Consider the following 27424-nt stretch of genomic DNA (forward strand, 5'->3'; position numbering starts at 1 on the left):
GGAATTCTGATTACATGTAGGTTATTCCTTTTGATGGTATCCCACATGAACCTTAGGCTTTCTTCATTTTGTTTTGATTTTTTTTCTGATTGATCCCTTTCCAAAGACATATTCAGGTATTTATCTTCAACATCATGAATCCTGTCTTCCATTAATTCAATTTTACTCCTTTGCCCTTTCAATGTGTTGTCTATTTTTGGTAATTTAATATCGATCTTCTGGTTTAGATTTTGTATCATTTCTAATTTTTCATTTATTTTGTCGTTTTGTTCTTGTATATCTTCCAAAATTGTTCTAGGGTTTTTTCTGTGTTTTTCTTAATTTTGTCAGTGTTTTCCTTGATCTGTCTCTCAATCCTTTAAAGATACCTAAACATAATTCTTTTGAATTCCTTATCAGGGAGTTCAATGCTGTTTCTTGGAGGTGTTCTGGATCTGTATTCTGCTTCCTTGTTTATACCACTTTATCTTGCTTCTTTGTGTGGACTTTGATGGTCTGTTGTCTCTGAGACATTGTGACAGTGTTGTATTTATATCTCTGTTAGCTACTTGTGAAGAGCAGCTAAGGGTGAATTAAGCTCTTCTTGGTGGTCGCTTATATTGGCCAGTTGGCGGAGAAGGAAGTGGTGACTCTCAGCAAGTGAAGCTGCAGAAAGTGTGGTTGTAGTTGTGTTGTATGGGCACTGTTGCTGTCTCCCACTCATTTAGACAAAAACAGCAGTTGAAAGGCCATCAAAAACATAAAAGCAAGTAGACAAAAAACATGCCATGTAAACAAACAGGAACAATCAACAAAAAAAGAAGAAGAAAAGTCTGTGGAGAGAGCAATAAGAGAAAAAAGATAGAGTAGGAGAATAATGAAGAAAAAAATGGGAAAAATGCAAAGAGAAAAACAGGGAAAGAGGTTAACCACAAGAAAGAAGAAAATGGGAACCAAGAACAGGGAAGAGAGAAAAAGCTAAAAAGTAGAACCTGGAGAGTGAAGAATAAAGAATAATAACAAAAAGGACAAAGTAATAATAAAAATAATAATTTTAATTTTAATTAACATCACTAGGCAGTATCCAAGCTGTCCGTGCTGTCAGGATCTCTGACAGACCACAGCTCCATATGTCTTCTTTTTTGGTGTTTTCATGCAGGTTCTTCTACTGGTTGGAGTTTAGTCCAGTTATGCATCCTTCCTTTTAAAGCTCAGAGCTCCAGGATCATATTCTGTGTCTATGTTAATTGGGTCCCCCTTTTGTGTTGAAGAGGGTCTGGGCAGTCTGTCTGCCCATTGCACTATCTTACCAGAACTCCTCACAATTTTTAATACATTTTTAATGCAGGACATATGTATACTAATTGTGCACAGGAAAGTTAAATAGGAAAAAAAAATAAGTTTTCAAGTGAAAATAAAATTGGTGTTATAATGTTTAGTTATAAAAATCAGAAAAAAAAGGTTAAAGATGTAAAAGTTGTATTTTCCACTTAATTATGAGCCCCCTCACCCCCAAACAGTTTCTGAAGATTGACATTTTACCCTGTTTGGAGATTTCCCCCTTCTTTTTCATCAAATAATGACTTTCTGTATTTTGGGTGTTTAAAATCATCATAGCAAAAGCAATATTTTCTTAAAAAAAAATTATCTGCTTATCTTACAGGTTTTAAGAACAGCTCAAGATAGTCTATTTGAAATTTCTACCTGAACCTCAGACTTTTTTTTCTTTTCTTTTCATCTGCCATACAGAAGAAATATTTTTAAAGTGTAATTAAAATGGCCCAGGTGATACTTTGCACTTCCTGGAACTCAGGGAAAAAAGAAAAAAGAAAAAAACCTTAAGTCTAAAGAAATTAATTTTCCTAAATATGAATAAGTTTATAAAAGGTGAAGTTTTGGGCAGTGCACCTTTTTTAGGAGTTAAAAAAGGAAAAATCCTCACTGCTGTTGAGTCAGTTCTGATTCATAGCAACCTCTCCTTGGGTTTCTGAGCCAGAATCTTTATGGAAGTATATTGCCCACTCTTCCTTCCAAGGAGTGGCTGGTAGGTTTGAACCACCAGCCTTCTGGTTAGCAGCCAGATGCCTTATGCACTAGTGAAAACTTGGTATTTGTTAAGAAATCACTTAAAATTTATGTTGTAACTAAATGTTTTTATTTCCATATTATGCTTATAAAGAATGTACTATTTCTGCTCATTAATCTTCCCCTTGACTTTTGCCTACTGGTTTGTATGTCAGATTTACACAGGTACAGAGCAAAGAAAAAGTATTCATAAATTACCTGAAGACACATATGTCTATTTAAGATCATAAAACTCTTATTAAAACAACAACAACAACTAAAATTCAATGAATTATTTTACAGCTAATATGTAATAATTTAAAAGTAGAATTTAAAGACAAACTAAATGTTCTTTCTCATCTTCTAGCTGATAATGAGCTTGTTTTAATAATAGGGAAACTTTCCTATATTTTAGTCTACTTCTTTTTTTATCATAGAATATTAATCTATTCATGTAATATAATCAGGTAATATCATTTTCCAAAATTTCAATACTTCAGTGTATTCTTTCTTAACATTTACAGATTATTTTTCTCACATTTCCAAGCAAAACTACTAAAGGTTGAAAGTGCACAAGAGCTTTCTAAAGGCACTATGGAGTCAAAATAGCTCACAAAAAGGAAATACACTGGTTTTGATGGATATGAAATAATTTATGCTGTTTGTAGCTACTAGCAAATTATAGTGTTTTCCCATAAGAAACATAGTTATTTTATGCTTAATACAGATATTTAACTCCCCAAAGCATTTAAACCCATAAAATTAAAATCAATGAGAAGACAAGTTGGATATAGGTATTTTTACATTTTTGTACCTTTTTATGATTTGACTTTTCAGGGCCACTGACTGTGGCTCAGAACTCCTTATATTCTGTCTATTTCTATGACTTGACACTAAGTAGTCCCAGGAGTTTTTTCAGAATTTTGTGTGCACTTATGAAGTTATCATGAAAGGAACATAAATGTATTTATAAACATCTAAGACTTGTGAAGTGTTTGCCTAGAATATTTCTAGTCAACATTATAACATTGAAAAATAAAAGGAATTCCATAGTGCCTAAAGCAGTTCAAACCCACTAGCCACTCTGCAGAAGGAAGATGGGACAATCTACTCCCATAAAGATCACCACCTCTGAAACCCAAAGGGGGTTGCTATGAGTCAGGATTGACTCGATGGCAGTGAGTTTGAACTCCCTTTTTCTGAACTCACAAATTAAGTAGTTGGTCTACAATTAAATATGGTATCTGTACCATATACATATATACAAACTGAATATGGACTACCCTGCTACCAACTCAGAAAGGCCATGAAGCAGAAATGTTTTCATCAGTTTTTTCTAGTGACAACCCTGTAAACTTTGGAGGAATGATGAAGTATGTCAGGAGGTCTCTGCATGTTGGCTCTGTGGATAAGGGACTTCTTTTGAATGGTAGAGATGGGCTGCTGTCCCATCACTAAGGAAAGATGAAGAACTGTACTTTGTGTAATACCATTTTTATTGAAGTTTCTTAGAGTAGTTCTAATGTTTACTACTCTGTGGTATGCTTGATATTCCGAGGTCATTTTGAATGAATTTCATAGCACTGGGTACTATAGGGGTATATCGTTTTTTAGTGTCTTTAGTTTATACATTGACTCAACAGCACCTAATAGCAACAACGATAAGAGGAAATTAATATAAAGAAATACCTCCAGGGAATGCTTTAACCAGTGCTTAACCCATTAGTACTCATTAGGTAATTAATTTTGTCATCACTAGATCATATACCATAATCTATCATCTCTAAGGTATCATCAGTTGTAAGATGTGCCATATTATTATGTATTCTACAAGAAACAAAAAAAATACTCTTCATTAAATGTAAGACATTAAATGTAAGACATGCTTTGACATCATGATTTTAATGGAAAATACACACCCTAGACTGAAATAAAACTGTTTTAGTATTAATTGAATTGGGTGATATGACACTAAAAACACTTTATTTGTGTTATTTGTATTCTTTATTTGTATTTTGTATTATTTGTATTTCTAAATGTATTATTAGATGAGCTATCATATGTTCATTATTTGAAAGTTTTTCCAATAAATTTATCTGAACAGTTAATTTAATAATAATATTTTGCTTCCGTTTTCATTAGTATGTCTCCTGGGATCAGATGAGAGTTATTTCATTTTGGCCAAAACAAACCTTAAAACTAGATTCCATACTCAATTGTAGTCAATGATTCCTCTATTGTCCTAGTACAATTATCTTCTCTTTTTAAGTCCTGTGTATTTAACCTTTATTAGAACACACTTCAAATCCTTTTTCTTTTTTATTCTTGCAAAGAGAATGAGTATAAATTGCAGTGTTAAAAGATAACAGTCTTTGGGAGGATTACATGATAGTGCTTCATACAAAGTAACACATTTCTTAATAACAATGGATGTTTAGTTTCTAACTGTTGAACGTGAAAGCTGACTTTCTTTCTTTCTTTTTTTTTTTTTCCCCTGCAGTGATGATGTCAGGTCTGCTAACATTATTGCTGAAGAAAATGATGTTGCATGTCTGGTGATAGATCGAGAGTGAGTATACTAATGTTGTTGGGGAAGGCAGGCTACTGCCACCTTTGCAGACTTGGCCTTCTGTTCCAAGGACTGATCTGCCTTCTCATTCATCACCACTAAGAAATGTTGGCCAATCCCCAGCTGCGAGTACATTCTATTAAAATTCATGGGGAGAAACCAGGCTTCTGATCTGAATCTGTCTGAGACAGTGGCAGATGCTGGTAGGCTAAATATTTTGTGTGCAAAGTTGGTACATAAATATCAGCAATAGAATGATTTACATTCCTCATCTTCTAGAGAAATAAGCTTATCAGTGCTTTTATGGATTTTCTTTCCATATAACATAGTGAACAATTTCACAATTTATTTCTAAAATGTCCTAATCAGTCAAAAAAATTTTTTTTAAGGAAAATCTGTCTCTCTCAGGCAGAAAATGAAATATTCTTTAGCTATCTATATATGCATATAAGTTTTAATTTAACATTTGTAGCAATTTGCAAAGTGATATATGTCAGTATCTCTAAATGCATTAGCTTATTTTCCATTAAGTCTCATTTTGTGCCCTTATCTTTCTTGAAAACGTATTTGAATCTGAACTCTTGGATCTTGCATTAATCAATTCAACATTGATTATTTGCCAAAAAGAATAAAAGAAATGCAATTTTTTCAAAGCCAGAACATTGCCTGAAAGCATTCATAGTGTAGTTGAAGAAACAGGCCTTACTAATACAAAATATTAACAAAAATATAGTAAAATGGCAAGCAAGAAGTCTTATGAGGGGAAATATAGTTGACTAATAATCAAATAAAACAGGTATTGAATGGAGATTCCTAGAGGATTAGAGCTGGAGAGAACTTTAGAATGTTTTTATTTAAACTTTTTCTTTTACGGAAAATTTCAAACATACTCAAAAGTAACCAGAATAGTATTATGAATCCGATGATGCAAGTTTGACAGTTATGAGCTCATGCCTGATCTACACCCCTTTGCCAATCTCTGCCTCCCTGGCACTATCTTCAAGCAAGTTCTAAACATATAATTATTCTAAAGGGAGCTCTGGTGGCATAATGCCTAAGGCATTTGACTGCTAACCAGAAAACTGGAGGTTCAAACCTACCAGCCACTCCTTGGAAGGAAGATTGGGTAATCTACTTCTGTGGTAATACCGCCTTGGAAACTCAAGGAGGGACTCGACGACAGTGAGTTTGGTTTACTTTTTGTATGGCTAAAAGCTAAGTACTATTTTTAATACATAGCCATTATGCCATTAACACACCTGAAAATTTAACAATAATTGTGTCTTAGTTGTGATTCTCTAGAGAAAGAGAACCAGTGAGATATACATACATACATACATACATACACACACATATACATATATATATAATACCTTCTCCTCCCTTACTGATTATCTCATTTTCCTACATTTTGCATTTATGACAATAGTGAAAAATCTACCATTTGACAATTTTCTGCATCAGTGATGTCTGTCTGGCAGCAACAAATGCTGAGTTGTTAGAGGAACATAACACTGGCTGTGACAGCTAAGGTTTTGTGGTTATGTGTCAACTTGGCTGGCCATGATTGTCAGTGGTTTGGCAGTTATATAATAATGTAATGTGGCAGTTTTGTAATGATATAATTTGCCAGTTATGTATAATGTGATTTGACAGTTATATAATGATGTAGTCATCCTCCATTTTGTGTTCTGATGTTATCTTCCATTTTTTACATAATGGCAATTTTTGCATAATTTGGTCTTTTGAACTAACCACCATGTCAGTGAATGAGGGGTATGTGTGTTTAGTGAGAGAGTGAGAATGAGAGCGAGAGAGAGAGAGATTTACTTCAGCGGATTAGCTCACACAATTTGGGGTCTGGCTGAATGTCACTAATCCATAAGTCAGGAGACTCCAGATGCATCATAGGATTGTGGGGGACTAGCAAGTCCCAAAAATCTGTAGGTTAGGCAAGAGGCTGGGACACTACTGCAAGCTTTTGTCCAAAGATCAGTGATGGCAAGAGTACAAAGTGTCAAGAGAGAAAGCAAGTTCTTCCAAAACATCTAATTAATAGTCTGAAGGCAGGATGCACCCTAAGAAAACTCCCCTTTCAATGTGTTGTTGATTACATTACATTAGATGACATTATGGTAGGTGATCACATTATATTACATTACATTACAGAAAAGCAACTAGTCTAGTATTTGGCCAAACCACTGGGAACTGTAGCCTGAGTCGATACATAATATTAACCATCATAAACTTTTATATAATTCAGAGTTATTTTAATCCTCTACCTTACAGACAAAAACATTAGTTCCAGATAGCTTAAAGAATTGCACCAACAGTGCCATTGTGAGGGAGCAGAAGCTACTGCCCAGGTTACTTGATTGATTCCAACATTCTTACTACTGTGCTTTTTTGTTTCCCATGGCATGTGTTCAGTAAAAGAAGCAATCACTATGTAATAAAGTGGTTGTTTTAGGTTTTGTTTGTTTTGGATGCCAACTCTCAAATGGGAAATATATTACTACAGTGTTGTCCAAATAATGCATTTATTTGTACATAAGAGTCCCTGAAAACTATATGCATGCACTGCATGGCACTGGCTGTGTCATGACATAAATTGATCCAGAATCCTAGGTCTGTATGTATGATAGAAAGGAATAATTCATTTTTCTTCATTGTAATCACATACATCACATATTAATGTATTGTTTACCATATTCATTATGTGAGAAAAGGATATAATTATTATGTGTAGTTTGCAAATTATTTGGTAATTTCTTATTGTAAAATGGTTAGTTAATTTGCAAATGTATAGATGAGATCCTTTAATGCATAAAATACTGCCTTAGATACAATGAGACAAAGATGTATGTGAATCTATTCTGAAGAAGCAAATATGACTAGGATGGCTTACATCTGGGATTTTGTGGGACAGTTCTGGTTATCCCAACGTATTTATTACTGGCACCCTCTTATACTCTGAAAAGTGTCCCAGTTTGGATGATAAATTGTATGATCACTCTAGCTATAACTTATAGTCTAGATGCTCCCATAGCACACCATATACATTCTTATCCTTAATCACACTTCATTTAATTGCTTTATTTAACATCTGTCTTCCTATGAGTATAGACACCAGGGCTGTCTTTGTGACAGCTGCTGCACAGCGGCATTTGAAATAATCCTTGGCATATGGGACATCCTCACCAGATGTTGGCAGAATAAAGGGGCCATCTTTGCAATTAAACAAAGTGAATTAAAGCCTGTGACTTTTATTTTTTCTTTCCTGATTTATTATTTTAACAAATGCTTCGAATGGATACATTACAAGAAAGAGTTAAACTTTGAGCTATACTTCATATATTTTTAAAAACATAAAACATGTAATTATGGAAAAAGACAATAGTTCTAAATAAATGGAAGTGTTTTTTATGATATTTCCATTATTATTTGATTGTTGAGACAAATCTCATAGGAGTTTATTAGTTACCTCCGGGCTATAACATCCAAATGAGTACAGGCTGTTTGAATGGAGCAGGTAGAATATTATAGCTGTTTCAACTTTAAGGTTAGCTGAGAACTTTTAAGGACTTGTGACACAAGGGCCACCTACATTTTTTAAAAAGTGACTTTAAACAAGTACTTCAGTTAATTTAATAACAAACAAAATAGTGCTGAAGTATAGAATAAATATATCAACAATCATGAATATGGGCACAGTTTCTGTCATATATAATATTGCTATGTGTTGGAGCCAACTCAGTGGCAACTAAATACAACACAGAACAAATAAAAAGAAAACAAAGTACAAGAATTGTTTATTTGTTTTTTGAAAATTTCCTATTGAAAATTAGAAATTCCATGGTATTTTTCACTACTGCACAATTATTACTATTATTTTTATTATTACTACTATTTATTATTATTATTACTATTATTATTTATTATTACTATTATTTTTCACTGCTCTACAATTCACAATGATTAGTTCAGGATAGTAAAGAGTAGAGAGTAGATCAATAGGGGAGAATGGAAAATATGTGATACATGTATGTGATACATGTTTAACCAGGTAAAAATAGGGAGGTATTGATATTGGGAGGCAGTTAAATATGAGTAGTGGTCTTCAGGGCTAGGCTGGCAGTTAAGTTGCCACAGTCCAGTCTTGAGGTGACTTTGGTTTATTAATTCAAGGCATTTGCAGGTAAAGTTTCATTTTTTCATTCTACTATGTACAAGGTGCTGAACATATTACTGGGATGATTACAGCACAATCTCTACTTTCAAGAATTTATTATTTTGTAGTTGGGAAGAGAAATACTCTAATAATCATAGGTTGAGGTAGATTGTAGAATGTGGATGTGGAAAGCATTGGAAGGACAACCAAGAAAAACTATTTCCTTGGTGAAGAAGGGAACTATTTTTTCTCATGAAGTGCAGGATGTAAGATTTCCCAGAGACAGTGGACTGGGGTAGGGTATAGGGAGCTCAGATCACCAGACCACAAACCTGTATGATCTGTGAACGTTGAGGGAGGACAGGAAGAAGTGGCTGAACCTCAGACAGAAAACAGCTAAGCTAAGGTGAAAAAGATGGATTTAATTTGGAAGGAATGTGGAATGAGTAATATCTAAGGAGAGATGAGAGAAATTTTATCCCTGATCTTTCAAAGAAATAGCTCAATTTAATGAGTGAAAATAAGAATAAAAATCTGTGACCTTTGAAACCTGTTGATCCAGTAAATAGATTGTGTAGACTGTTTTCTTTCCACTGTATTCATTAATAAATAAGTAGACACGATTATATTCTGGGGTTGAATAGAAAATTACAGAACTTCTCACTGTTATCCCTCTGCTTTCATAAACTCAAAGGATCAATTATGTAACTTCTAATAACTATTCTGGTGGACACTGGAAATTCAGTATTCTCACTTTCCATGCCAAAAACCTGGGTTTGGTTCTTGGCCAATACATCTCATGCACAACCACTGTGTGTCTATGAGTGGAGGCTTGTGTGTTGCTGTGATGCTGAACAGATTACAGCCAAACTTGCAGACTAAGACAGACTAGGAAAAAGGACTTGGAGATCTGATTCCAGGAATCAGCCGGTGAAAACCTGGTGGATCACAATGGTCAGATCCAAAGCCTATGATGAAGATGGTGAAGGAACAGGCAGCCTTAGTTCTGTTGTGCATGAGGTCACCTTAAGTTGGGAGCTTGCTCAGCAGCTAACAGCAGCAACAAATAAGTATTTTACATATTATGGCAACTTAAATATTCCACTGATTATTGAAAAATAATTTATAAACATTTCATAACCATATAAGTAGTCTTTACAGAGCTGGAGAGAAAATGTCTGAAATGGTACCTTTCAGCACAGGGCTTTTTATTTTATTTTGTTTCTTTAGAACATTCAACCAAACAGTGGGGACATTTGAAGAACTCCAAAAGTACCTTGAAGGATATGTGGCAAACCTGAACCGTGATGATGAAAAAAGACATGCAAAGTAAGTAGGGAATATCTTCCTGTGTCAGATATAGCTTCCAACAGCCAACAAAGTGGGTAAGGTGTATGATTTGCTATGTGGTCACCTTTAATATGCCTTCAATAGAAAATTTGAGGAAGTCCTTTTTACTTGCTTTTCTGTGAAGAGGACAACACTTACCACTAACATGGATTTTTATTTATTTAGCCTAGAGTTAGCCCTTTCATTTTGTGTGATGAGTAGGAATGTTAGGGAGAAATTAACTTAGCTCAAGAGGATATTAATTCACAAACAAAGAACACTCTTTTGCCTGTCTCTCTATGGAAATCAAATAGGAATGCCAACTCACAGAGAAGCCCATTCATTCTGATTAGAAGAGTTAGGCATATAATTAGAATTATTTCAAATTATAAGAGGTATATGTTGAGGGTAGGGATCCATGTATTGTCACACAAATGAAAGCATTTTTTTTTTAATTTAATAGAAAACTCTAGTTTTTTTAATTAAAATTATTAGAAAAGTATTTCCTACATTTACTAGAGTGAATATGTACACTAGATAGTACTATCAAAGGTACATGGTCTGAAGTTGTAGAAAACTGAAGTTTGAGTTAAATGAGAACATTCAGTCAGAACCTCTTAAGTGCTATTTGCAAGGAACAAATTGATATTTTTTTCTCCTGAAGGCCTTTCCTAGTAACAATAATTTATGAACATCTTTGGTAGCATAGTGCCTAAGGCACTTGACTGCTAACCAGAAGGCTGGCAGTTCAAACCCACCAGCCACTCCTTGGAAGGAAGATGGGGCAATCTACTTCCATAGTGACACCACTTCAGAAACCCAAGGAGGGGTCGCTATGAGTCAGGGCCGACTCGAAGGCACATAACAACAGCAACAACAACAACAACCCAGTGCAGTAAAAGTTAAAAGAGAAAAATGGTTATTTCAAAGCAACAATATTTGAACATAAAATAAGCAATGTACTTTTTAAATTCCACAAAGCAATTTTTCTTATGTAGCCATGGAAAGCTCCAAGATCTGACAAAAATAGCAAATTGCAACAAAGATTCTTAGCAAAGGGAATTGCTCTCTGGCTTCATTCACTTTCATTCTCTCATTGACTCTTTTTACTTTAAGCCTTGTTAAAGTATAGTTTACAAAGCATAAAATTCACACATTTTACTTGTCATTGAAAGAGCTCAGGTGGTTCAGTGGTTAAACTAATCAGCTGCTAACCAGAGTGGCAGTTGGAACCCACCAGCTACTCTGCAGGAGAAAGATGCGATGATTTGCTTCTGTGAAGATTTACAGCCTTGGAGACTCTACAGGGTAGTTCTATTCTATCCTAGATGGTCATTAGGAGTTGGAACCATGGTGGTGGGTCTTGCTTTGGTTTTTGGTACCTCTCATTGACTCATTTTTATATTTATCTGCTTCTTGTATGTGCACGTTCCTCTTTTAGTTTGTTTGCTTTGTAGTTTTTCTCCCCAAATGGGCTTAAATCTGATCGTACAAAAGTTAAGGTAGCCTTTGTGGTAACTATGGGCGGGAATTGCTGGCAGAAATAAGACTGTTCTAAGAGTGGAATTTATATAAGGCATGACTAAGGGGTGTCACATCTCTTCTGCAGGAGGTCCATGTCTAACTGGAAGCTGTCCAAAGCACTCTCTCTGGAGATGATTCAGCTGAAGGAGAAGGTGGCCAGATTTTCCTCATCATCCCCATTCCAGAACCTTGAGATTATTGCAACACTGGGCGTTGGTGGGTTCGGAAGAGTTGAGCTTGTAAGGGGTTTACGTTTCAAGCATCTGAGAGAAGCCTTTTGACTTTTATTTTGTTTTATATTCCAGTGTATCTTAGAGGAATATATGAATTGTTATTGCTTTCTAAAACTTTGCTTTGAACTGAAATTGAGAAGGTAAACTTTGTACTCTGTCTTTTGTATAGTAGCTGATCTGTGCTAGTAACTTTTAATAACATAGCTGCTACTCAAGCTTCTTACATCACACCCTTTGTGAATGTTTTTCGTGATTATGATTATTGGGGTATGTACCAAGTAACCATCCCCCAGAGCCTATACGATATAAAAGATATATTTATACATACACTCAAGGCACGTTAACTCCATACATGAAAGAAAAGTAGAAGTGCCATAGGAATGAAATCTTTAATATTACAGTTAAATCTTTTAGCTTCCAGTACCGTATCTGAATAGACTTATTTGGCTTTCATTATGCTATTTTCTATCAAAATTTTCTATCAGACAAAAGAAAAGAAGATGAGTGCTTGAGGAAGTTTGATGAGCAGCCCTCTGCATTGTTTACCAGGACAGCTGGGAACTTAGGGCCTGATTCTGTTGCCTCTTCCACATCACCACTTCTCTGAGCTTTGTAAGCCTCTTCCAAAGAGCAGCACAAGTGGTGCTGTCAGTCAAACCAAGTGTTCTGAGGAAACTCTAACACAGAGATCTGTACTCTTCCTGGGGGCAGATGGCTTTGCACCCTTGGCAATTAGCAAGCCCTTCTTTGCCCATCAGATTTTTAACAATTCACTGTACATTAACCCCCCAGAACTGTGCTGACGCTTCCGTCTGCCGGATGGCCCTGAGCACAAGCAAGTTTGAAACGCTGCCAAGAGACTCTGGGTGGTACACTTCACACCTAGTCAGTGCTTCATCTCTGGTGGTTAGGGGTGGGTGGTTTCTGAATAGAGCAAAAGATATTTGTAGTTTCTTGTGCCATATGAAGAGAGAATGGCAATTTCTATCTGCAGTGGTACTTTTTACCACAAGCTTGGCAAAATGATTGAATGAACAATGCTGAGATCTGTTTCTTCTGTAATTGGATAATACTAAAGCAGCAATTTCACCATTGATTTAAAAATGGTAAGCACCAGTAATGGCAAATGGCAGCAAAATATGGAATGCAGCTGTTTCTTTACAATCTAGTTACTTGTCAAATATAGTCTGCTTATGGACTCTGAAGCAGAACAAATACCTATTTAAGAATTTTTAATTTCCTTTTAAAGTGAAAGTCTGGTTATCCTTGTAGAGCCATACTCTATGACAGTGATGGAAATTTCTGCAGTGATGGCAATATCTGTATCTATGCTGTCTGATGGGTGGCCACAAGCTACTCAACAGCATGTAGAGCATTTGAAATGCAGCCAGTATGACTAATTGATCTTAATTGATTTAAATTTTAATAACTTCATGAGACTAGTGGCTACTGTATACTCACTGCTGTTGAGTCAATTCTGACTCATAGCGACCGCTCCTTGGGTTTCCAAAGCATTATCTCTACAGAAGTAGATTACCCAGTCTTCCTTCTGAGGAGTGGCTGGTGGGTTTGAACTTCCAGCCTTCTGGTTAGCCATCAAATGTCTTAGGCACTATGCCACCAGAACTCCTGGCTACTATATAGAATAGTGAAAATATAGAGCTTGATTTATATATTTTGTTTTGAAAATCAGAGAAGTGAATATTAAGAAAGCTAGAGTAATGTTTTGGTAATTACAGTAAAAATTTTTCATGTCATACAATCAAAACTGAATAGAGATTTCTAAGCATTAAGTCTTATAACCAGAGTTGGTTGTTTTTTCCTTACTTAATAAAAAAATTATAACCATATTTGTGAACTGTTTAGGAAGTGTGCATATCATTCCCCCAGTTTTGAGGAGTGTTACCAGTTTTCAGAGGGATAAGTGGTTAAATGCTTAACATACCATTTTAATGTGAAAAACTTTAACTCTTGTAAATTAAAATGTTTTATATAGGCAATGCAAATCTTTATGAGTAAGTTAATTTTGAGGATCTGTTTCTTAATAGGTTAAAGTGAAAAATGAGAATGTTGCTTTTGCTATGAAGTGTATAAGGAAGAAACACATAGTTGAAACTAAACAACAAGAGCACATTTACTCAGAGAAGAGAATCCTGGAAGAATTGTGTTCTCCATTCATCGTGAAGTAAGTGAGCATTCTAGGGCTTTGGGTTTTTAGGCTCTTCATTTGAGTATTTAACTATAAAAGAACAGAAAAAGAGGGAGAGAAAGTCTTACTCTGAATCCTCCATTGCAGTTGCAGCAATAGTACTTAAAATGGTAGAAGTTTTAAATATGGGGCCGGGAATTATTTTTCAGTAAGCCTTTGGAAAAGGTGAGAGAAGGGGAGAATGAATATAAAAATGATTGTGGAGTATTTTTACCTGGCCATTTGCTCTAGAACTAATACAAAATTTTGGCGTAGTGAAGTAAGAATTTGCCAGAAGTTCTTCTGTGCATGTGCTAATGCTGAATTTTCTGCAGGAGCTGAGGGGCACCATAACATGGTCTAGCAATGCTTAGATGCCAACAGCTCCATATGCTAATAGTTATTGTTTGTGTAGCCATCACCAGAGTTTAGAGGAGAAATATAGATAGTTCTAGTCCACAGCTCTCTACTTGTGAATTCATGTGCTAGTGGTGTAAATCAGTTTATGTTTTCATGTATGTCTTAATGCCCCAGAGTGTATCTTTTAGTAAATTCTAGGTGATGTAAAGTATCCCTATAATGAATAAAATTTATACTTTTTATCAAATTTCTTGAAAGAATCTACCTACTTAACCTTATTCCCAGTCCCCACCCTTTTATCAAGATTAAAAAGGAAGTCTGAACTCAGGTAATGCTGGCAGTAGTCATTCAAGTACCTTTACATTAATTATGTTCCCAGGATGCCCTTTTGTTATTATTATTTCATTAACAAATGATGATGGCCAGCTTCAGAGCATAGATTAGCTCTTATTCATGTTTTTTATTCCCAATTCTTTGCAAAGTGATTGGAATATATAATAATATCAAGAGCAAATATTAATGGCATTTAGTGTGAGAACTTAACAGGTGGCAGGCCCTCTTCTAAACCTTCATTCATTCATTCATCTGATCCTTATAATAAACCAGTGAGGTTATACTTATCTTCATTGTACAATAAGAAAACAGAAGGCACATAGCTAATTAGTGGCTGATCTGAGATTCAAGCCTAGGCTGCTTGGTTCCAGAGCTCACATTCTAAGCATTTTACTAGATTCCTTCTTCTGTACATGATGTGGCTGCTCTGCTGTTCCCTTTAGCTTGGCCATGGTGCTAGAGAAGGACAGGTCCCTTCATCATTAAGACGCAGGAACTACTTTTACCGAGTGTTGAAATGTGCTGCCTCACCTAATCCCCCTTCATATCTGTGGCTCTCATTCCCCCAGTTTTGAGGAGTGTTACCAGGTCAGGGTTGGAGCATTGTTGTCTGGGCAGTGCTTTCAGCTGAAGAGAACCACTCCACCCATGATATCCTGCTTATGATTACTGGCTGATGGGAGTGAGGGTGGCCCAGCAGACCCCATTGAAGCTGACACTGACTGCATGTGTGTTGCAGTCTAAATCTCCCCCTGCCCAAACTTGTCTCCTTCCTCCCCTATGGGTGTTGTTCTCGGTGCACTCCTCACTAAACTTCTGCCTAGAAATCTCTTGTCCCAGAATTTGTTTCCAGGAGAATCCATCATAATTTAATCAACTTGTAGACTACAACATAAGCATGAATAACTGTTATGCAAGGCAGGACTTAAAGGAGATAGATGCAGAGGCCTTTGGGTTTTAGGTAGAAGGACAGGCCACATTTGGTGGATGGGATAATTAGCTACTTTTTCAAGAAAGTAGCCTTTGAATTTGGCCTTGAAGAATGGATAAAATTTAGTGAAACTAAGATGAAGAAGATCAGTCCCTGGCAAGAGGGTGTGCAGTCTAAGTAAAAGCATCAGCATAAGTGAAGGGAAGGCAGAGGAAGATCAACGTTGCAAAGAGGCCCAGTGTATTGTAGCTTCGTTGTAGTTAGGTTCCGTTGAGTGGATTCCAGGGCATAGAGACCTTATGTCCAACAGAACGAAACAGTCCTGCGCCATCCTCACAACCCCTTCTATGCTTGAGCCCACTATTGCAGCCACTGTGTCCATTCATCTCATTGAGGGTCTTCCCTTTTTTCACTGAGCCTCCACTTTACCAAGCATGATATCCTTCTTCAGGGACTTCTGACAACATAAGCAAAGTATGTGAGACAAAATCTGGCCATTCTTGCTTCTGTGGAGTGTTCCGGCTGCACTTCCTCCAGGACAGATTTGTTCATTCTTCTGGCAGTCCATGGCATTTTCAGTAAATGCACAGTTCAAAGGCATCAGTTCTTCTTTGGTCTTCCTTATTCATTGTCCAGCTTTCACATGAACATGAGGCAATTGAAAACACCATGGCTTGAATTAGGTGCACCTTAATCTTCAAAGTGACATCTTTGCTTTTAACACTTTAAAGAGGTCTTTTGCAGCAGAATTGCCCAGTGCAGTATGATGTCTGATCTCTTAACTGCTGCTTCCATGGGTGTTTATTATGGATCGAATACAATGAAATATGTGATAACTTCGATGTTTTCTTCATCTATTGTGATGTTGCTTATTGGTCTAGTTGTGAAGATTTTTGTTCTCTTTATATTGAGGTGTGTGTAATCCATACTGCAGACTGTAGTCTTTGATCTTCCTCAGTAAGTGCTTCAAGTCATCTTCACTTTCAGCAAGGAAGCTTCTGTCATCTGTATATCTCTGGTTGGGAATGAGTCTTCCTCCAAGCCTGATGCCATGTTCTTCTTTATACAATCAAGCTTCTTGGATTATTTGCTCAGCATGGAGATTGTATAAGTGTGGTGAAAGGATCCAACCCTGACACATGCCTTTCCTGATTTTCAACCATGTAGCATCCTCTTGTTCTGTTCAAAAGACAGCCTCTTGGTCTATGTACAGGTTCCTCATGAGCACAATTAAGGGTTCTGAAATTCCTATTCTTTGCAGTGCTATCCATGATTTGTTATGATCCACAGAGTTGAATGCCTTTGGAATATGTGTAAGGAGATGAGGGTCATTGTTCAAAATGTGACTGGTGGTATATTTAAGCCATTTTCAGAGAGTTTTAAAGTAGGTTTCTGATGATAACCATGTTTTTATCTGTTTTCACAGATTATATCGTACTTTTAAGGACAATAAGTATGTATACATGCTTCTGGAAGCCTGCTTAGGTGGGGAGCTATGGAGTATATTAAGAGACAGGTAATGAAAAAGAGTTTATAACCAATATCTTTTGTTAAATCACACCGGGTTTAAAACAGAATACTGAAAGGTGCTATATTTATGATCATTTAAAGACTCATGCTAGAAGCTGTTAGGAAATTATTATAAGGAAATATTACCATTTGATTAAAAAAAAGCAAAAGTAATGATGCTTTCTTAGTTAACATTACACTATAGCTGTAAACGTGAGCATTGGTAGCTTAGTGCCTAAGGCACTTGACTGCTAACCAGAAGGCTGACGGTTCATACCCACCAGCCACTCCTCAGAAGGAAGGTTTGGCAATCTATTTCCATAGTGATACTGCCTCAGAAACCCATGGAGGGTTCGCTATGAGTCAGGTCCGACTCGAGAGCACATAACAACAACAACAAAGCTGTAAACACCCTGTAAGGTAGTCATTGTCATTACTTTTTTAGGGAGAAAAAAAATCCAAGATCACATGGTTAATACAAGGCAGAATCAGGATGTAAATTCTAATTCTGATTCCACATCTGTTGCCATCAGGGTGATTAAGAGTTGGGGTGTGATTAAGCCCTTATGAAAAACAGAGTAAGAGTATGTAGTTATTAAGTTTTTCAGAAGGATGGTTTCTGGACAATCAGAACCATAGGTCTCTATCGAGTACCATCTATTGCTTGATAGGAGACAGTATGGGGATTTTCTAAACAATGCAGACTTCTCTAACCAAAGGAGTAAAACATATAAGCTTTCCCTCTGTTAAGTTCAGAGCTTGTTTTGGTAGATAAAGTATGCAGTTTTAAAATATTTTCTTATTTTAGCTGAAAACTAAATAACAACAAAGAAGTTGGTGATTTATAATTAAATTTCAAATGAGTGATGTAGATATGGGGGAGATAGAAAAACTTGATGGTAGAGAAAGGACTTGAAGTAAACACTAAATATTCAAAATGTTGGTAAAGTAGGGAGGAAGGGAAACTAGTGTAAGATGAAGAAAATAAGTTGAGATATTATCAGGTCACTTTGTGGATGAGAAATAGAATAGCTTGAGTAGAAGATAAGGGCAACAAAAGAGGAAATGGGAAAGCAGATTGACAATAGCTTGTGGAGGTTAATGCCAGGCCAAATCCTTTGGAAACTGTTACCTGTGGCAGTGGTTCTCAGACTTGGTTACTACATTATAATCACAGGGAGCTTTTATAACATCTAAATTCTGGGTCTTACCTCCAAAGTTGATGATTCAATTCATCTGTGATTGGGACCTAGAAAATGACTTTTTGAACTCATCTCATCAATTCTAATGTGTAACCATGGTTGAGAATCACTCTAAACAATCAGCCATCGAGAATTGGCATAGAAGACAATTGTATTGTGTTAGGAAAATACACCTACTTCTTGCTGTCTCAACATCTGACATTTCACATTTATAATAGAAAAAAATCTGCTGCCCAATTATTTAGTGCATTAATAAGGAGCTGAGGTGACAGAGAGAGGCAGAGGAAGAGGTTTGTGAGAAGAAATGAGGCAACAGCAACTTCTGGCAGTTCCTATTACCCTAGGTCTGGCCCTCCAAAAGCATGGGGGCAGGTGGGGCCACATGCAGGAGGCTAGAGAGCTCCACTGTAGGAGTTGGGTGGAGGGATTGGAAGTCTTTTCTTCCAAAGAGGCCTCTCTGCTACCTTCATAGCCTCACCTGGCCCCAAGAGGCCATGCCTTACCTGTTGCAGGCCCAGGAGCCATCCACTATTGAGACCCACTCTGGTGGTGCTGGCAGAACGGTAAAGTGGAGAGGTGAGGCACAGGGATCCAAGTGGAGACTTGATCCAAGTGGAGGTGATGATGGGTCCCTGCCACTCCAGAGGTTGCAGGCAACCCCTGACCACAATCTGAACCATCCCCAAACTCCCACAGGCCCCAGGGTGGTGGCAAATGGTAGAAAATTCATGGTGGGGAAGGGAAGCCCACTGCACCATGCACATCCCTAGTTGCACAGGGTAAGGGGTAGGGTGTTCTGTAGGGGTGGTATGTAATGAGAGGGACAATGGCCCTGGAGACAGGGAACAGCACCGTGGCCCTGACTCTTGCATAATGCCAATTTTCGCTTAATGACCTGGTCTTTTGAACAAACCATGTTGATAAGCTGAGTGTGTATATTGTTGTATTGATTAGAGTGGAGAGAACCTTGAAGGTTGAAGACACTATCATGATACCTGAAAAAGCATGGTCATCTGCCATCTTTACTTCACCAAATCTATTTAGAAAAGGAGTCTACTACTTGTTAGGCATTGTGCTTGATCTGCAAAACAACATGTGAAATAAGTAACAAACTCATTTTACAGATGTGGATTATGAGGCTTAGAATAGTTAAGCAATTTAGCCAGCAACATAATAAGTGGAAAAAGCAGGATTCAATCCCAGGTTCTCACTGCAGACCACAATCTGTTATACCATGCAGCACCACATTTTAAGAATTCATTGGGTAAAACCATACATACTGCTGACGGCAGGGCAACACTAATATGATTGAAGTGCACCAAACAGGACAGTATCATGGCATCATGACCTGGGTTATTGTTACATGACATATAAACTGGAAATGCAAATGATCACTTGTGTCATTTTTTAGTCAAGCAATAAATTGCAAAAGTCCAGTTCAAACTGTCCATTGGAATAATTTTTACAGAGTTTGCTATATATGTCCAAATGAATGTTTGTTTGTTTTATCTTCATATTTTATGTGTTCACATGTGGTTACTAGAAATGATTATTTGAATATAGATATACTAATTTTAATGCTATACTTCTTTTGTAAAGCAATGGCTTTATGATCAGCAAATAACAAAATTCATCGGAAGATAAAATGCTTTTTAGTGTTGATTGCCCTGCAAAACATTTATATTAAAAAAGTTACCTGTACAATGGTGCACACCTAGAAGAGACAACAAAGATGAGTGTCCATAGACTTAACAGGGAACATGCTTTCATTGCAGGGGCAGCTTTGATGAACCCACTTCCAAGTTCTGTGTAGCTTGTGTGACAGAAGCATTTGATTACCTGCATCAACTAGGTATTATCTACAGAGACCTGAAGCCAGAAAATTTGATTCTCGATGCGGAGGGTTACCTTAAATTGGTAAGACAAATTCTCTGACTTACAGTATCATATGAGATGTTTCCAAACACATAGTTGTGTTATAGTTGCAATTTTCTTTTTCATTTTGGTGCAGCTGTTATTTTTACAATGGGGGTTGTGACCTTTGCAATTAGCACACAGGATTCTGAGAGCAGTATTCTGACAATATACATTTTTGTACAGAAATGTAAATATTCCAGCCATGTTTGTGATGCCTGGTGAGCATTCACATAACATGTATCTTTAAAATTAGATTTTTGTTAAATAATTTTCACTAGGTTTTAATTGATTCCTGCTACTTACAGGGACCAGCTATCCAAATAAAGAAGATAGTATGACTCCTTTTCCAAGATATACAGTCACTATAAGGAGAGGAGATAAGCATATAAATGTTAGCTGTTGTTAGTTGCTATACAGTTACATAACGTCATAGGGATCTTATGTATTCCAGAAGGAAATGTCACCCAGTCCTGCACCATCTTCATGATCATTTTGAAATCTCTGTAGGTGATTCTAATCACAAGAGTGGACTAGACTTTCCTTGTTGCCATCTTTGTAATCTCCCATTGTCCAACACGAACCTCCTTGTATATAATACTAAAAAAAAAAAAAAATGGTACCAGTCAATCTGAAACGACTTTAGAGAAAAACTATTAAACAAGACAATCATAATTGAGGAAATATAAAATACAAGGCACTTTGTATCTCGAGGAACCCATATTGTCAATATATCAGGGATAGTCAACCATCTCTGAAATTAATGTTTCCAAAGATATTAAAAGCTACCCTCATCAGAATTTGTATATAATGAAATAATAGCTACCATTTAATAACCAATTACTGTTTGTAAAGCTACTATGCTAAAACTTTTACAATTAATCTTTTTTAACAACCTAGGAGATAGATTTTGTCATCATCTTACCAATGCATAATTTAGCCTTAGGAATTACTATATATAATTGCCAAAACATTTCTCTCCATGTCAAAAGTGTGAAATTAAAGCGCTTCCATGTGAAATCTGGCCAACTTTTAAGAAGCATTTTTGTTCATTAAGCATTGCTTTATTTATGAAAGAAGTGTTGAGAACTAATGCAGCACTAATGCAAGGCCCAATCATACTTCCTCTTCATGATCCCTTCATTGATTGTGTCCCTCACAGCTCTCTATGGAAACCCTTTTGAAAAATCTTGAAATGAAGACATCATCTGGGAAGCAGACTATCCATTAGGTTCATCCCTTCCTTCTTATCACTATTTTAAGAAATTCCAACAGCACTTTCAGTATTTATAGCCATTGAGGTCAGTAAGTAACTCCCATTTGCCATTGAACTATTTTGCCAACCAGCTAAATGAAAGGAAAGAGTTAAAAGTTTAGAGATTAGAAAGTAAGTATTGAATATTTACTATGTATTAGACTACCCACTGTCATTGAGTTGATTCCAACTCATAGGGAACCTATAGGACAAAGTAGAAATGACCCATAGGGTTTCCAAGGCTGTAGATCTTTATGGAAGCAAACTGCCTCAGCTTTCTTCCAGGGAGCAACTGGTAGGTTCAAACCACCAGCCTTTTGGTTAGCAGCCAAATGCCTCAACCACTACATCACCAGAGCTCCTTATATATCAGACTGTTGTTGTTGTTGTTTGCCATCAAGTCAGCCCTGACTCATAGCGACCCCTCTTAGGGTTTCTGAGGCAGTATCACTACAGAAGTAGATTTTCCAACCTTCCTTCCAAGGTGGATCTGAAACGCCAGCCTTCTGGTTAGCAATCAGGTGCCTTAGGCACTATGCTACCAGAGTATCAGACTGTTGTTGTTGTTGTTATGTGCCGTCGAGTCAGCCCTGACTCATAGCGACCCCTCCTTGGGTTTCCGAGGCAGTATCACTACGGAAGTAGGATTGCCCAACCTTCCTTCCAAGGAGTGGCTGGTGGGTTTGAACCGCCAGCCTTCTGGTGAGCAGGCAAGTGTCTTAGCCAGTATCAGACTAGATATCCTAAAATCTTCTCACAATAACGTTTTCAAAAATATTGGATGACATATGAAAAGCAGTATTAGGCATGTATGAATGAGCTTACAAGAAAGCATGGGGGATTTGTTTGAGGCTGGAAACCAAGCTTGAGCAGTAGTGTAGAGTAGGAATCAGTCATTGAACCTATTAGCTGTCTTGTGGCTATCAAGCAATCCTAGGTGGCCTAGAGGTTTGATTTTAATAAATGCATACTCTGGAAATAAACCAAGCCTTGGACCTGGCAGTGTGGGAATTTGAATCAGAGAACACTGGATAAAGCCCAAAACCACACAGATACAATCAGAGAAATACAAAACAAGAAAATAATCCAATTTGTAAAAACAAAACATATGCATAGAAACATGTTTTTCTTATTCTTGGCTCTTGGTAGAGCACAAAAGAGTCTCCTCTAAGAATTCTTGGCCACAGGCAGGTCTTCATTGAAGACTGGGTGCCCAGTCATCAAGAATGGATAACATAAACAAAATGTAAATGAAAGTGATTCCATACTCAAGTGGCCAAAACATGATGTATGTTCTCCCTGGAGAAGTGCATTCTTTACTCAGGACACCAAGAATACCTTAAGAGAAAGTTCCAGGGACCATTAGTTCACATTGGAAAAAAAAAAAAAAAAATCACGAGGCAAAAGATACTATGAGTATTACCTTGTACATACTGAAAAGAGCAGAAGCAGACACATGAATATTTCATATATCAGAGTAATCAGGTGCAAAATTTAAAGTAAATACTTTTTTTAAAATTAGAAAAGGACAGAAAATGAGTAAGGAACAAGAGATTATCAAAAAAACCTAACTGGTTTTTTTTTTGGGGGGGAGGAATGAACAAACAGATTTGCTATTAGAAAATTAAGAATGTAATAATTGAAATTAAAATTGCAATAGAAAATTTAATGGAAGTTTAATGGTAGAGTAACTTATATTGGATTAATCATCTTCCTTAGGTTAATTATAATATACGTACAAAAGTGTATAGAAGTATTAGAGAGCAACAAAAAGTAGGCATTTAAACTTTGAAAAAAGTGAACCACACTGGGTGAGATCCACATTTATACAACTGTTTGCTTTAAGGCATTCCTTAGTGTATAAGACATGAGGGATAAGTCTTTAGTTAAGATTATACTTAATGGTGAAATATTGATCAGTTTCTCAGTAGATTGTAAACAGGCATGAATATTTGCTATTGCCACCTGTATTTAGCATTGTAATAGGTGTCTTAGTCAAGCCAATGAATTAAAAAGAAATGAAAGTCCAATTATTAGAAAGGAAGAGGTTAACTGTCTTCATTTGTAGACGACACTATTGTTTATATAGAAAAGCTTGAAGAATTCATAAAAAGTACTAGAAAGAATAAGTATCCTAATCATGGTTATAGACACAAAGTCAATATATAAATAAAGCTTGTATTTTGATATACTGACAACAAAAATTGGTAATTGAAATAAAAAATACCATTTACAATAGCATTGACATTATAATTTTTAATAAACTTAACTGAGTTGTATAGGAGCTATACATTTAAAACAATACAATATTGCAGAGAAAAGAAGAGTAAGATATTCTGTGTCCATGTATTGGGTAACTCAATATTTGATAAGATACTCATTTCACCCAATTGAGCTATAGATTCAATACCATCTCAATCAAATTTAAGCAGCTATTTTCAAAGAAACTGACAAGTTTAATTTAATATTTACATGTCAAAGATAGAAGGTTTAGAATAATCAATAACTTCCTTGAAAAAGAAGAACAAAATTGAAAACTTAGACAATCTAATCATAAGCCTTACCCTGAAACAAGACTTACTGTGTATTGGTATAAGGATCCGGAAAGTGCAATGTAATCAAGTCTAGAAATAGACATATATACACACAATTGTCTTAGTTTCTTCACACTGCTGTAACAGAAACACCAAAAGTGGATGGCTTTAACAAACAGAAATTTATTTTCTCACAGTTTAAGAGACTAAAAATTCAAATTCATGGCACAGGGTGTAAGAGAAAGTGCTTTTTGTCTGTTTTTGGGAAAATTCTTATCTCTTTAAGCTTCTCTTCCTTGGTGGTCTCCAGGTGGCATTATCAATCTTTCCTCATTTGTACTTGTTCCTGTGCCTAAAAGGAGCTCTGGTAGAGCAGTGGTAAGTGCGTAACTCTAACCAAAAGATTGGCAATTAGAACCCACCACCATCTCTATAGGAGAAAGATGTGCCAGTGTGCTTTCATAAAGGTTACAGCTTGGAAACCTTACAGGGCAGTTCTGCTCTGTTGTATAGCATCATTCTGAGTCAGAATTCCACTAGGCAGCCTTGGGTTTGGCTTTGGTTCTCTGTGCCTAATCCACTTCTTTTATATCTAAATAGTGTTTGGCTTAAGACACACCCTGTGTTGATGTGGCATCATTAACATAACAAAGAAAACTGTTTGCAAATGGAATTACATTCATAGGTATTAAGAAACCAAACTCACTGCCACCTAGTGGAATCTGACTCATAGTGGCCCCTCCTTGGGTTTCCAAGGAGGTATCTCTATGGAAGTAGATTGCCCAGCCTTCCTTCTGATGAGTGGCTGGTGGGTTTGAACCTCCAGCATTCTGGTTAGCAGTCAGATGCCTTAGGCATTACGCCACCAGAACTCCCATTCATAGGTATAGAGTTTAGATTTTACAACATGTATTTTTGGGGGACATACTTCAGTCCATAACAACAGTCAATTAATTTCCAGCCAAAAAGGAAAAGCTAATCTTTTAAGTAAGTGATGTTGAAATGAATGGATATGCGTACATGGAAAAAAATGAACCTTGATCCCTGCCTCACACTATAAACAAAAATTAATACAAAATATATTTGTTGTTGTTGTTGTTGTTATGTGCCATCGAGTCAGACCCAACTCATAGTGACCCCTCCTTGGGTTTCCGAGGCAGTATCACTACGGAAGTAGATTGTCCCATTTTCCTTCCAAGAAGTGGCTGGTGGGTTTGAACCTCCAGCCTTCTGGTTAGCAGTCAAGTGCCTTAGGCACTATGCTACAAAATATATTACTGACCTATAAAACATCTACAATTAAGCATAAAAGAATATATTCATATCTGTGGGGTAGGACAAAAATAGTACTAATCTTAAAAGAAAGAAAATAAAATCTTCTGACCATCAAAATATACTATTAAGAAAATGAACAAGCATGCTACATATTTAAAGAAGATATTTGCTATATATCTGAGAGAGGACTTGTATCCAGAATATATTTTTAAAAAATAGTAAACAAAATAACTCAATATAAAAAATAGTCAAAGGTCTTAAAAAAAAAAAAAAGTCATAAAGAAGATACAAGAATGCCCAATAAGCCATTAGAGTGATCATAAAGAAAATTAAAACCTCAAAAAGGTATCATTTCACACCCAGGAGCTCTTCTAGTGTAGTGCCTAAGGCACTTGACTGCTGATCAGAAGGCTCGCGGTTCAAACCCACCAGCCACTCCTGGGAAGGAAGATGTAGTGATACTGCCTCGGAAACCCAAGGAGGGGTCCCCGTGAGTCAGATCTGACTCAATGGCACATAACAACAACAACAATAGAATGACTGTAATTAAAAAGACTGACAATACCAAGTGCTGGTGAGGATGTAGAGCAGCTGGAATTCTTCTACATTTTTGGTGGGAGAAGAAAATTGTAAACCATTTTGAAGAATAACTTGTCAATTTCTCATAGAGTCAAGCATACACTTATTCTGTGACAAGAAATTCCACTCACTATTTATCCAGAAAAACTGAAAATGTGTCTTCAAAAATTTATGGCAAGAATGTTCTTAGCACTCAGGCATGGGGTGGAGGTACTGAGCAAGGAGGGGAGGAGAGTGGGTTAGGGTTGGGGATGGTAACTGGGGAGTGAAACCAAATGTACACAAAATGTTCAATGTAAAACAAACTGTGCTCTGTAAATTTGCCCCTAAAGCACAATTAAAAAAGAAAAAAGAGTACACTATAAAAGCTGGAAATAAATAATAATGATAATAAAATTGATAATAAACATTACTAGGGATTCTGAAAAAAGGGAAAAAAGGAAAAAGAAAAGGAAGAAGAATGTTCTTGACTTGATTCCTAATAACTCCTGAACAAGAAACAGACCAAATACCCAGCAATAAGTGAATGTACAAACATAGAGTAGCACATTCATCAATAGAAGGCTACTCAGCAATAAAAATTAGTAATTCTAGTAAAAATATAAATGACTTTTTTTTAACTCTGTTGAGCAAAAGAAACCAGACACAACATGGTATCTTCTGTATGATTATATTTATTGAGATTCTAGAACAGATGGTAGAAAGCAATACAGTGTTTGCCTGTGGGGTTTAGAGATACTGTTTGGAAGGCGGCATGCAGGAAATTTCCAAGATAATGGAAATGTACGTATCTTGATTAGATAGCGATTGTGCTTAAATGAGAGTCATTAACATCAAAATTCAATGCACTACTAGTAGACATCAAAAATCTATGTATTTTATTGTTTACAAATTAGAGTTATATTTGAAAAATGTAATAGAAACATTATACAGTAGATTATTTGCAAATGAAGAACCTGTGAACTGAAACATAATCTAAATAATGTATATGAAATATAGCACAGAGACACAAAATGGTAGAAAGTAAGAGAGAAATTAAGAAACATGAAAGATAGAGTGTGTAATTCTTAAAATATTTAATTGGAGTCCCAGATAAAAGTAATAGAATGAGGTATAGGCAATATTCAAAGAAATAATGGTTAAGAATTTTTCAGAAATTATAAAAGACACCAGATAAATTAATCTCAACAAATCCCAGATGGGATAAATTATTCCTAAATCTTTACAGAAGTAGATCTCCTGTTTCATAACACATCACTCCAAGATTTAATGGCTTAAAAGAATACTAATTATTTATGATCTCTCATAGTGTCTTTTGATCAGGAATTAGGGAATGACTTAGCTAGTTGGTTCTGATCTGAATCTCTCATGGAGGTTCAGTCAGATGATGGTTGGGGCTGCAGTCACCTGGAGGTTTCACTAGGACTAGATGATCCACATCAAATGTGACTTGCTCACATGGCTGGCAAATTGTC

At 36.2% G+C, this 27424-nt stretch overlaps 1 protein-coding gene across 1 annotated transcript in view; it reads left to right on the forward strand.

Moving 5' to 3' along the window:
- PRKG2 (protein kinase cGMP-dependent 2) overlaps positions 1-27424 on the forward strand; it is a 175149-nt gene that overhangs the window by 94283 nt on the left and 53442 nt on the right. The window contains exons 8-13 of the mRNA XM_007946829.2: positions 4544-4612; positions 10014-10112; positions 11722-11875; positions 13918-14054; positions 17108-17197; positions 20168-20309. Of these exons, the coding sequence (XP_007945020.1) occupies positions 4544-4612; positions 10014-10112; positions 11722-11875; positions 13918-14054; positions 17108-17197; positions 20168-20309 (691 nt within the window). The remainder of the gene's footprint in view (positions 1-4543; positions 4613-10013; positions 10113-11721; positions 11876-13917; positions 14055-17107; positions 17198-20167; positions 20310-27424) is intronic.

Source organism: Orycteropus afer, unplaced genomic scaffold (genome assembly GCF_000298275.1).
Source record: "Orycteropus afer afer isolate SDZICR_OR568_19922 unplaced genomic scaffold, OryAfe1.0 scaffold00172, whole genome shotgun sequence".
Taxonomy (NCBI): domain Eukaryota; kingdom Metazoa; phylum Chordata; class Mammalia; order Tubulidentata; family Orycteropodidae; genus Orycteropus; species Orycteropus afer.